At 41.7% G+C, this 13,294-nt stretch overlaps 1 protein-coding gene across 2 annotated transcripts in view; it reads right to left on the bottom strand.

Moving 5' to 3' along the window:
* Positions 1-3,639: 3,639 nt before the first annotated feature.
* Positions 3,640-13,294, bottom strand: part of UNC79 (unc-79 homolog, NALCN channel complex subunit) — a 307,052-nt gene continuing 297,397 nt past the window's right edge. For both annotated transcript variants that reach the window (XM_032620585.1, XM_032620578.1), the window contains exons 50-51: positions 6,452-6,493; positions 3,640-4,812 (exon numbers count right to left, since the gene is read on the bottom strand). In XM_032620585.1, coding sequence (XP_032476476.1) covers positions 4,612-4,812; positions 6,452-6,493 — 243 coding nt within the window. In that variant the 3' untranslated portion in view covers positions 3,640-4,611. The remainder of the gene's footprint in view (positions 4,813-6,451; positions 6,494-13,294) is intronic.

Raw genomic sequence — 13,294 nt, 5'->3', positions numbered from 1 at the left:
GAATTAGGGGCAAGTCTCAGCAGGGCTGAGTGAACTCAGACCCCCTAATCTAATAGAGTTCATCATCCCAATCTGATGAATTCAGAAAATTTTTATTCTTTGCCATAAAACGATTATATTAAGTGGGAAGCTAAATGTGATTTAATTTGTGAGCTATAATTTTTGGCAAATAAATGAATTCCCAAAGTAAAGGAGAAAATGCCTTCTGTCAGATGAAGTGACAGTGGCTCAATGGAAATTTATTATAGATGATTAATAAACAGAGAAACCAACAAGACTGAGCTTCCTCCAAAAGAGCCCTCAGATTGCTTTATCCCATGCTCTTGGCACATTTTAGCCAAGAGGCCAGAATCAAAGAAAGGGAGAGAGAAATTAACATTTACTGAGTGAAGCTCTGATGGAGTCAGTTGGCCTTCTGGTCCTAATGCTACTACTGCCAGCTTGACCTTGGATGAGTCATTTAACTTCTGGGCTTCAGTTGCCTCACCTGCAAAGTGGGAATATTAACGGGGAAGAGAGGGCTAAGAGAAGTAAAGATAATGTTTGTGAAGTGCTCAACACCTAGTAGATACTCAGTAAACGGTGGCTCTGTTGTTTCACTTGAACCCCCTTCAAAAGAGGCTCACTGCTGTCAGTGGAAGGAACTGGCCAGCCTCTTACTGATAACACTTCCTCTCCCAGAGGGTTTGACTCATAAAAACATAGTTTGGTTCCATTCCATTGAGTTCCAACCACTCCCTTCATTCTTCTTAAGACCATTACTGTTAAAACACCCAATCTGCCCAAAATACATAGTTTCAAATTAATTCTATTAAAGAGGTATATTAAATGATCTGCATTGTCCGATTAATGCCAGAAGCCCTTGAGTCCCAGCTCACGAAAGAGTCTTGGTGAATAACCCATCTTCTCTGATCCAATCCAACTTTATTTGTCCTGTGGTAGCTTGGAAATGGAGACGAAGTTGCTGAGGTCACTTGGCCTCAGATGAGACTTAGGGAAGAGAGTTGCTGAAAATATCCCATTGTCAGGCAGAATGACACGCGTGTAAAGAATGGCATACAATGAAGACTGGACACCCTTGGTTAATGAGCGCGTTTCAGCTCCCATGGGTCTTGTAGGTCTTGCTTCTGAGGGACTGGCTGAAGGAAAAACCAGATGAGCCTGCAGCTGGGAGCTGTCCCCTCGTCTGGTCTTCCTAAGGTGGCACAGGTTTCCTCGGAGGTCCACAGAGTCTGGTACAGTCTCCCAAGCACCACCTCAGTCCTCCACTCGTTTGTGCTTTCCATCCCCCCAGGGAGATGCGTAGACAGCTCCATTTTACAGATAAGGCAAAACAGAGGTCCAGAGAGATTTAATAACGTGTCCAAGGTCACCCAACTAGTAAGAGGCATGCTCACTGCAAAACAGTCGTGGAATCTACGCATTTGCAGATTCTGGCCCATTCTACCCTTGGGAATCTCAGAATGTTCTGTCCACATCCTGGAACCCGTAGGATTCCGTGAGGGAAGGAAAACTGAATTTATTTATTGGCTCTTCTCCAAGCCAATAATCAGACCTGGCCAGATCTGGATTGGAGTCTCTCTGCCCTCTCTGCTGCTGTCAGAGCTGTCACCCGGGGCTGGACTGTGGGGTAGCAGGAGTCTATATGGACCGTGGTTGAGAGCACAGTCCCTGGCGTCAGACAACCTGGGGTCATGTTCCGGCTCTGCCTCTTACTAGCCGTAGACCTTGGGCAAGGAGCTATACTTCTCTAGGCTTTAACGTGAGAATAAAAACAGTAACCGATAACTTTTATTGAGGGCTTACCATGTGCCCGGCATTGCTTTAAGCTCTCTCCTTGCATTCTTTATTTCGTCATCTCAACAACCCTATGAGGTAGAATGTGTCACTGTCCACATTTTACAGATGAGGAAACACTAGTAATGCAACTTCAAAAACCCTGAGGCTTTGGGGAAAATATACCCATGCAAGGGTTCAACTCAGTGCTCCTCGGTGGCCTTCACCTAGGCCAGAGGTCAGGAGACTTTTTCTGTAAAGGGCCAGATGGTAAATGTTTTAGGCTTTCAGGACTATTCAGTCTCCTTCATGACCCTTCAGCTCTGCCGTTGTAGCACAAACACAGCCAGAGACAATGTGTAAATGGCTGGTGTGGTTGTGTTCTAGTAGATTTTTTACAAAAACAGGCAGTGGGCTGCAGTTGTCTGACACCTGACCTAGGCGAATGGCTTCTCCTCTTCCTTGTAAGGACAAATCCTGCTAAACTTCCATCTGTCCCTTCTTTTCCTGGCTTTTTTCTTCTAAGTGCCTGAGCCCCACTTGCTGGAGAGGCTACCACAATGACATAACAAAAGAAGATGAGGATACTGGGTAATGAAGTGGGCAGGGGGGAGTGAGTGTAAGCCAGAGAAGCCTGCTGATCTCTAACAGCCAATGAAGTGGCAGGGTCCCAGCAGGGGCAGTATTTTGGTCAAGCTGGTAGGAAAACTGGTCCCACAGTTCTGAGGGGCAAGGAGGGAGACCTGCCTGGATGGGACCAAGGACCCAGGTTGTGACTGGGGTAAAGGAAACAGGTCCAGATAGCAGGAAGCATTAGAGGTGACCCAGTCAAGAGGGCTGAGCTAAAGGGTCATCTCCAGCCGTTGGGGGGATGCAAATACAAAGGGAAATTGAGGCAGAAGTTCATTCAAGGAACTGGGCAAAGAAGATGGAGAAGAAGCTGTGGATGACTCTGGACCTTGTCTACTGGTAGAATAGGGCCACCAAGATCCTGGCCACCTGTGGCAGGGTGGGCTCAGGACCACTAAAGAGCTGGGCCTACAGCTGAGCCCAGATGGGGAAGTCAGTTAAACCCCCAGGGAGAGCAGCCAGGGCCTCCTGCTCCAGCCTGTGTCTGTAACCCCCCCTAGGAATCCCTGCATAAAAAAGAGAGTCACAATTTAGCCCTTGCTGAGCCCACTGGGTAGCTCAAGAAAGACCTGCTGCTTAATCAAATCCGTTCCATTCAATAGACACTAATTAAACACGTATTATGAGCCAAACCCTGGGGATACAGAGACGGGACATATCCTCAAAGCCGTCACAGTTTACACGCGAGATAAGTACATGCGCAACTTTTCATCATACAAGACACAGAAGCGTAACCAAGCACGACTGGGACAGAGGAGAATTCTGATTATGGAAAGGGGAAGGCCTTTCCAAAGAGTTCGTTGGCAAAATATGAAGAAGAATCATTTCTGTACTCTTACTATAAGGACCTATTGGTTCCCCACAAGTTTTCATAAGAATGGAGATCTGCCACCCTGTCTTTCTAGAACTCATGTGAAATACTTAACATTTGAGGACTTGTTTTCCCCTGAGAAGCATTAAGATATCAGACTTCCCAGAAGAAGAGAGAAGCTTCTTTAAAACCAACATAAAAAAAAAAAAAAGTCTCATGCCCTCAAAGTCCCTCCTAGAGAATGGACTTCAAATAAATTGTGTATTTCTCTCACCAAATGACCTTAAAGAAAGCCTTTTCCTCTTAAAATTGTACTTAGCCTTAATGGGAGTTAGAAGTTTTAAAAGTTTAGAAGAAATGGTGGTCAGGAACTGAACTCTAGCTCTATAAACTGATTTTAAAAAACCCCAGGCTCACAAAGATAATAAAAAATGCATTTAATAGCATGTCAATATACAGCTTAAATGTATATTAAGTCTTCTTTTAGTCAGTGCATTACAGGGATAGAGAAGAGAAATATCATTTGTGAATGCACAGTCAAATGTTAAATATAAGTGCTGATAAATCTTGGTGCTCTTACACTATTAAAATTCCATTTTATGAAACATAGCTCCAGGTGCAGTGTTCTGTGCCAGCGTGGGGAATCGTCTGGTCCAGTATGCAATCTACAGTTTTAAATTGAATTGTATACAAGTATTAACAAAAGAATAAAATTTATTATTCACAAAACTAAAGTGGTTGTCATAAAGCTTACAAGAAAGTACAGCCTAGGACTAATGAGTTGAAAAACTAGTTTTAAAAATAATAAAACTTACTGGACAGTCCTGGAAAATGATATTATAAAACAAAGAAAACAGTTGGCACAGTTTAACCACCTAATTTCTAAGTGCACTTTGTAATGGTCCTTGCAAGCTGCCACTTTTCCCAGGATAATGACAAAAAGCTTCAGTCAAGTGTCACTGGCTTATGGTGACGGGGTTTTTTTATTGCATTGCCAAGAGTGGATTTTAAGAAAAAACACTACAAAGGTTTCAAAAACCCTATTTATTCTCTATCATCAAAAATAGCAACAGGGGGACTTATACAACTTTTCTGTGAGTACCCACCAGTCTATTTTTTTTTCTTAAAAAAAATAGAAGTTAGTTAAAGAAAAATGATTTGGTTTTTAAAAAATAATGTAAGGAAACACTTAATCGGATAGCCCAAGGAGTCATCAGAAATGTGTAGCAAGAAAGCTTCATTTTGGCCCTCTCCGGCCTTTGCATGTCTTTTACTAAACTAGAAAGAGAATGTACAGTACCAATATGTTCCCCAACCTGCTTGGATCGAATTGTTTGTTTTGAAACCCATTATTGCTAAACCAGAGTGTTGACACTGAGAGCCGAGGAGTCCGCTCATAGAGGATAAAATTGAGAGGCTGCTTCTGAGGACTGGATCTCCACCTGGGCCATTTTGAACTGGGTGCACTGCAGCCACTTGCGCAGGGCCGCCAGGCTGGCACTGCTCTGGGTGGAGCCCGGCAGCGTCCTGAGGCTGTGGTGGTTCACGTTGTTCTGAATGGCCTGGAGGCGAAGCTGGAGTCCCGCAGATAAGTGCTGTAAGAGAGGGCAAGATGGTAGTTTAGTTTTTTTCCTGCTCGGGTTCCTGTCAACCCAGGGAGTGCCGGCCTGGACTTCTTCTGCAGGCAGAACTTACACGTGGCACGGGAGCTGTCTGGCCTGAAGAAGGCCAACTCTCAAATTTGGGGAGGGCTCAGGGCAGAGGGCGTGGGCCGGTGCCGTGTTCTTAGAGCCCACCTGGCCCAAATCCATCCAAATAATGCCCCTCCCATCTCGACTTATTCTTTGTAACACCAGTGCAGGGGCTGACACTTAGACTTGTCCCCCGAGAGCTGTTTGCTATGTGGGCCTGGTGTCGCGGGCTATGTTGCCAGGCTCCCTGGGTTCAGATCCTCGGTCCTCTGTAAACAACTTGGGGAACAAGGTTTTTTCGGTCTGTGTTTGGATTGTCTCATGGGCAAAGTGGGGAGATAGTAGCACTCACCTGACGGGGTTATTGTAAGGTTAAGTGATTTAACAGAGGGGTCAGAACAGAAGCCGGCACGTAGGAAGGGCTCAGGACATTTTCATCATGATTACAGTCTCTCTGTTCTCACGTTCACGCACATACACACGAAGGAGCTAGGTTGTAAGCTTTTCTTATTCTTCTTAGCTTTCCATGAAGTTCTGTTGGCCTCCACTTAGCACTCTGGGCAGTGTCAAATTGCCACAGCCAAGCAGGGGGAGGGCAGTTTGGAATGCCTCGGGGTGAAAGCCCAAGCAGTTTTCACAACAGAAGCTAGTGGTGCAATGAGGTTTTCAGCAAAGCCACTGGCCCTACCGGTGGCCACAAACAGCAGCTAGGCCGTGAACCAGTACTCAAAGCCTGTGGGCACTGCTGACAGCTGTATATCTCTCTTGGTATCCCTTGAAGTCACCTCCCTTCCTTCCACGAGCATCCCTCCCCAACTCTGGGAGGAAATCCAGCAACAAGGCTTCCATCTTCTCCCCCTCCTTCCTGATACTCCCAGTGCCTTAGACGGGACCCAGTTTGGGATGGAGAGGGTGGTGAGCTTTGCCATCTTAATGTTAAGCCCCAGTAACTAGATTTACAGCCATGGAGTATGTCTGGCCCTGCAGTGACAATGCGTCACTCAAGGCGGGGCCTGGTAGTGAGAACTACGTTCTGTCTCCCCCTCCCTGGCTGTGGCACCCTGTCCAAGTTACTCTTCCTTCCGCTCCTATGTTTCCTCTTAAATAGAATGAGGGGGGGAGTGGGCAGGTCCCTTCTAGTTCAATTCTGTCATTCACTGAATGTTATCCTCTCTTAATAGAATTCTTCCCATCACAAAAAGTCAGTCCTAGTGGCCAGGAAATAGCACCAGACATGTCTGGGACCGGATCCCATGGGTATCCTCTGAAGGTACAGTAGCTTTTCAGCCTCTGTTCTAGTCAGTAGCGGAGCCTCGCCCAGACTCTGGGATCCTCCCCCTCCCCCTTCAATCAACGATGAGTAGGACAGCGGCTCCTGCTGTCACCTCGGCCCTCAGGCCCCCTAGCTGTCCCGCAGGGTCTCCTGCATTATCAGCCCCCAGAGAGCAGGAACAGGTAATGAGTGGCGCATTGTGGAGCCCTGTGAATGTTATGAGCGTCTCTGGAGGGAACTGAGCTTCCAGTCCACCCGGGGGTGACTTACCTTGACATTTGACTGAATCATTGGTAACCACATAGGTATCAGCTGTATGGAGAAACACAGAAGGCCCGTTATTACTGTTCTCCGTTCTCCCACATAAGCTCCGCTTACTGCCTGGCAAAGCAAGGCGCACGGAATCCCTTTAACATCACAAAAGGATGTGGGCCTCCGCTACAGAGTTCCCCCGCTATCAGACAAACGTTCCTCTGAGGCCAAACCCTGCTGAGCTGGTGGCATTTGGAGGTTAATAAGCGCCCCATGAGTGCCTGAAACACACACGGTAAATGACTGATTGTCTCTTGAAAGCTACCAAGCATGGGAAATTAAATGTGTATTTATTTAATTAAATCCTCTCTTTCTTGAAATAGAATTTCCTCCACGGGATCTTTAGAACTGAGTCTCCAAGTAGCATGGCGAAGCTCTCTGCCTGTGGTCGTTAAGAAAAGATCACTGGGAAGTGGTTAAAATGCTTAAGTGATGGACAAAGACAAGCCCTGAAGTTGCCTGGCTGTGATCTGGGAGACGAGACACAGCAGGAGTGAGTGCAGGCCGGGGTTTCAGCAGTGTGGGTGCACGGGCAGGCGAGCAGCGGGTCCCTGCTCCAGCCGGGAGCAAGGCTCTCAAATCCTGGGCATCTGGGGAGCCCTGCCCCTCCGCTGCCTCTGATTTGCCCTGAGACGCTTCCTAGGAGGTCACAGGTGCCCCGCCCGAGCTCCCCCAGCAGCGGCTCTCCTCTGTCCGCTTTGGTCTCTCGCCACACTTCAGCCCTTCCAAACGCAAGTGTTGACTTGTGTTCGTGGCCTCATAAATCCAGACGTCAGGGACAGAATACATTTCCCAAAGTGTATTCCACAGAACTCCAGTTGGGTGGGATTTAAATGGGGAAGGGGGGCTATGATCTAATAAGTCTGGAAATGTTAGTTTCTTTCAGGACTGTTCAGATCTTTAATATGCTCAAATGCATCATATCATTTCAGTCCACGCTCCTTCTCACTCAACTCCAATAGAGTTGATATGGATTGCACTGTGTCCTCTCATATAGCCGTTGTAGTCCTTGCCCACAGCCTCAGATGGGACCTTATTTGGAAATGGGGTCATTGAAGATGTAGCGAGTCAGGATGAGGTCACTCTGGAGCAGTGGGGACCCCTAATCCAATATGACTGGTGTTCTTATAGCAAGGGGGAATTTGGACACAGATAGGTACACAGGGAGAGCGGTACATGAAGGTGAAGCAGAGATCTACAAGCCGAGGAACGCCAAAGATGGCCAGCAAACCCCCAGGAGCCAGGGGAGAGGCTGGGACAGATGCTCCCTCACAGCCTCAGAAGGAATCAATTCTGCCATCACCTTGATCTCATAACTTCTTGCCTCCAGAACCATGAGACAATCCATTTCTGTTACTTGAGTCAGTCACCCAATCTGCAGTGTTCGGCAGCCTAGCGAACTAATACAAGGGCACTCAAGGAAGCAAAGCCCAGAGGCGGGAGTGTGCAGAGAGGTGAGGAAGCAGTGGGGGTTCACGTGATGCTGAAGGGTGAGGTTCTTAGCACAGGGTCATGAAAAGCAAGTTTAGAAAAGCAGAGTGAGGCCTCTTGATGTTTGGCCTTGATGTTTGGGAAATACCTGAACTGACCTCTTGTTAAGAATCCTGAGGGATGGGGAGGTGGGTTGAGACCAGGGAACACTGAGTACTCTGCCCCTGGGTGGACATCTTTCCCAGGGTTGCCCCAGGGGCTAAGGGCCTTTATGAGGCAAACAAGGGGAATACTGAGGCTGATTTTAGAAGTGCTTTTGTTATTTCCCCACTGATGTAACACAAGACCATAAGATTCTAAATATACCTGCAAGGTGCCTTCAGGTTTGTGATTTACCAACCTGACTGAAGGCATCAGGTTAAAGTTCATCGTGAAGGACAGCATTACACTATCCAGCAGTCATCCTATTTCAGGAATGCTAATTTGACTGTTTTGAATAACGGTTCATTTCAGTACCCTTTTGCTAGTGGCTCCTACAAAGCTGTCAGTAAGAATTAGATGTAATTTATTCTGGGCACTGTAATGTTATAATAAAATTGGTTGTATTTTTTCTTCTCCAAAAACAATATCCAGAAAACTGAAGGACACTTTAAAAAATATGTTTTTCATCAAAATCAAAGGGATACTTTTCCTCTTATCTTGGTTTATGTTATGGGATAAATTGAAGACTTCCTGCTCAGTTGGACTATATTCATTTCACTCCATGCTTTTTCCAGCCCTCAAAATAAAATTAGTCATGAAACTTTCTCTTTCACCCAAGATGGAGTAACAAAGACCAGATTTACAATCCTGCCTAAAACAAAACTAAAATTCCAGATGAAGGGTAATGAAACAATGATTTTCAGACATTAAGTATCAGCAATGCAGGACAGGGATCACTGAGGGAGAGGAAACAAACAAGGTGACCCCTACAGTTATCCTAGCTCACTGCCTAGACAGTGTTTTCAGGCAGTAGCACAGGGAGAAGGAACCCAGGTAGAGTCTGGTGGTCTTCCTGAGGTGAGGAGATGGAGCTGGGAGTCCAGGGAGGCCAAGGGAGCTAGAGTTTGTGAGGCAGAGTAGTGGAAAGGAGAGAGCTGGAGAGAGAGAGAGAGAGAGCGCTAACTCTCTGAAGATCTGTAAAGGGTTCCCCTTGAGTCTTCAGCTCAATACTGACCAGTATACACATGTGAGAAAATTATCCAAGGCTGAAGAAAAAATAACCTAAAAAGATTAGAGGGGAAAATCCCTGGTAATCACATAGCAATAGTTTGTGTTTCCACTAGTTATAGTGGAAAAATCTTGCAAATCATAGAACACCAAGTAGAGTACTCAGGATATTACCTTACCAGTGAAGAAATAGTAGCCTTAGACAATCTGCTGCTCCGATCCTACCTAACAAAGCTTAACACCAAGTTTCAAAGGCATAAAACTGTTTCTAAGTAATTTAACTATGGCATAGAGTACAGCTCAAGAATGCTTGTAGGAATAAAAAAATATCTAGCACCCAAAAAAGTCAAATTCAAAATGTCAAGAATCCAATAAAAAATTACCAGACATGCTAAGAAGCAGGAAAATGTGATCCATAATGAGAAGAAAACTCAAGTAACTAGAAAAGACCCCGAAATGACACAGAGAACAGAACCGGTAAACAAGGACATTAAAACAGTTATTACAACTATATTCAATACGGTCAAGAAGGTAGAGGAAATACTGAGTATGTTAAATAGAGGTACGTAAGAAAATCTTAAAGAAACAATAGCTGATACTTTTCCAGATATAATGAAAACTATAAATTCACAGATCCAAGAAAGTCAACAAAATCAAGAACAAGAAATATGAAGAAAACTACACCAAGGCATATCATCATCAAATTGCTTAGCAACAATGGTAAAAAAAAAATCTTCAGAGCAGCCTGAGAAAAAAGACCTATCATATACAGAAGAAAAAAAATAAGAATGACAAAGATTTCTTCTCAGAAACAATGGAAGCAAAAAGACAGTGATTGAATAGCATCCTCAAAATACTAGGGGGAAAAAAACTTTGAACCTAGAATTCAATAACCACTGAAAATAGCTTTCAAATATGAAGGCAAAGTAAAGACTTTCTCAGACATACGAAAGCTGAAGGAATTAAGCTTCAGTAGAACTACACGAGAAGTTGTAAAGAAAGTCCTTTGGGCAGAAGGAAGATGGAAGTTTAATTCTACAGAAAGGAATGAAGAAAACTGAAAAATGTAAATATGGCAAAAGCAGAAAATATAAAACAAAATTTAAATTGCTTTGAGAGATAATTGGTTAAAGCAAAAAAAATTATGGTTTGGTTTATAACATATGTAGGAGTAAAATGGATGACAATCATAGCACAAAGTCTGGAAATGGAAGTATACTGTTGTACATTCTCATACTATACATGAAGTGGTACATTATTACTTGAAGGCAGATTGTGTTAAGTTAAAAATGTTGACTATAAACTCTTAAGTCAACCACTAAAACAACAACAGCTAAGACATATAGCTAATAAGATAACTGAAAAACACATTTAAATAACCCACGGGTCAAAGAAGTCAAAAGGGAAATTAGAAAGTATTTTGAACTGAATGGAAATGAGAGTATATCAAAATTCAGAGGAATACAGCCAAAGCAGTACTTAGGAGGAAATTCAGAAAACCAAACACTGACAGCTGAATAGAAAAAGGTTCTCAAATTAATGACCTCAGCTTCCACCTTAAGAATCTAGACCAAAAAGTGGAAACTGTATCCAAAATTTAATCATTAAAAACTCAATTAGTCAAAAAGAAGGTAGAAAAAGAGGGAATAAAGGACAAAGAACAGATGGGAAATAAAGAAAACAAATAGCAAGGTATTTTAAGCCAAATGATATCACAAAACACATGAAATGAAAATGGTTTAAAAATCCCAATTAAAAGGGATTGTCAGATTGGATTTTTAAAAAAGCCCAATACCCAACTACATGCTGCCTATAAGAAATATACTTTAAATAAAAAGACACAAATAGGTTAAAAGGCTAGAAAAAGATATACCATACTAATACTAGTCAAAAGAAAGCTGGACTGCCTTTATTATTACCAAAGAATATTATCGAGGATAAAGAGAACCATTTCATAATTTCAATTCATTAAGAAGATATAACAATCCTAAACATTTATACACCTAATAATAGCTTCGTAATATGTGAAACAAAAACTGGTATACCTGAAAAGATAAATTAGGGAGATATTTCAATACCCCTTTTCAATAACTGATAGACTAAGTGGATAGAAAAAGAAGGAAGGACATGAAAAAATTGAAAAATACTATCAACAAGCTTGAATCAACTGACATAGGAAACTATATTCAACAACAGCAGAAGACATATTCTTTTCTAGTACACACAGCATTTACCAAGATAGACAATATCCTAAACAAGACTCAATAAATTTAAAATGAGTCAAATTATACGAAGTATTGATATTTTCTCTGATGATAACGGGATTGGATTAAAAATCCATAACAGAAAATCTCTAGAAAAGCCTCAAATATTTGGAAACTAAATTATTGCCTCTAAATAAGCAATGGGTCAAAAAGGAAAGCAAAAGGGAAGATAGAAAGTATTCTGAACTGAACGAAAACGAGAACAGAACTACCAAATTGTAGGATGCTGCTAAACCAGCGCTTAGATGGAAATCTTAATCACTTATGTTATAAAAGAAAAAAATCTCAAATCAGTGAATTCCACTTCCACCTCAAGAAACAAGAAAAAGAAGAGCAAATTAAATTGGAAGTCAACAGAAGAAAGAAACTGATAAAGAACAGAAATCAATGAAACAAAAACTACAGAAAAAAATCTATGAAAACCAACCAAAAGCTGGTTATTGTTGTCATTGTTTTAAATCAAAAGCTCACTAAAACTGATAAACCTTTAACCAGATTGATCAGAAAAATAAAAGTGGGATCACAAATCGCCATTATCAGGAATGAAAGAGGTAGCATAACTACTGCTCCTACAAATAGTAAAAGTATAATAAGGGAATATTATGAGTAACTTCATGCCAATAACATCAACTGTTTTGATGAAATGGACAAATTCTTTGAAAGACACACTGTCAAAGATCACTCAAGAATAAGCAGATAACTTAAATAGCCCTGTATCTATTAAAGAAATTGGATCTGTAGTGTAACACCCTCCTGCAAAGAAAATTCCAAGCCCAAGCAGTTCCACTGGTGAATTTGACCAAATATTTAAGGAGAAAAAAAAATACCAAACATATATTAACTTTTCCAGAAAATGGAAAAGAAAGGAATACTTCCTGACTTACTCTATAAGGCCATCATTACCCTGATACCAAAACCAAAAATAGTTATTACAAGAAAAGAAAATTACAGTCCAATATCCCTCATAAACACTGATGCAAAAAAATTATTTTATAGTGTTAGCAAATAGAATTCAGCAATACATAAAAGAATAATACTTCAAGACCAAGTGGTTTGTCCCAGGAATATAAGGTTGGTTTAACATTCAAAATCAATCCATGAATCTCACTGTTAATAGTCAAAAAGAAAATCAAATGACCATCCTCAATAAATGTAGAAAAGCATTTGACAAATCCTACATCTATTCTGACAAAAATTCTTAGCAGACTAGGAATAGAGAGACCCTTAATCAATCTGACAAAGGGTATCTATGAAAAACTAACAGCTAACATTTATATTAATGAATGCTTTCTTCCTAAGATCAGGAACAAGACAAGGTTTCCAACCCTCATGACTTCTATTCAACTTGTATTAGAGGATCTAGCCAGAGCAATGAGACAAGAAAAAGAAATTAAAAGTATAAAAATTCAAAAGAAAGAAAGAAAACTGCTTCTACTTGCACATGACATAATTGTCTACAGAGAAAACCTGATGAAAGCTACAAGAAGCTACTAGAAACTAATAAATGAGTTTAACAGATTGCAGGGTATAAAGGCATAAATCAGTTATATTTCTAAATACTAACAATAAAATACCAAAAATTTAAATATAAAAAACCATACTATTTATAATACTATAAAATTACTATATGCTTAGGAATAAATTTGATAAAATATTCTAGTCCTGTATATGGAAAACTATAAATATTGCTGAAAAAAATTAACAAAGACATAAATAAATAGAGTGGTATACTCTGTTCAAAGATTGGAAGACTCGATATTGTTAACATCTCAATTCTCCTTAAAGTGATGTATACATCAGTGCAACCCACATTCCCAGCATGCTTTTCGTAGTAATTGACAAGTTGATTTTTAAATGTATCTAGAATGCAACGGACCTAAAATAGCCAAAACAACTT

The sequence above is a fragment of the Phocoena sinus genome, chromosome 2 (assembly GCF_008692025.1).
Source record: "Phocoena sinus isolate mPhoSin1 chromosome 2, mPhoSin1.pri, whole genome shotgun sequence".
Lineage (NCBI taxonomy): Eukaryota > Metazoa > Chordata > Mammalia > Artiodactyla > Phocoenidae > Phocoena > Phocoena sinus.
The sequence above is the reverse complement of the archived record's forward strand: the minus strand, read 5'-3'. Positions and strand labels throughout refer to the sequence as shown.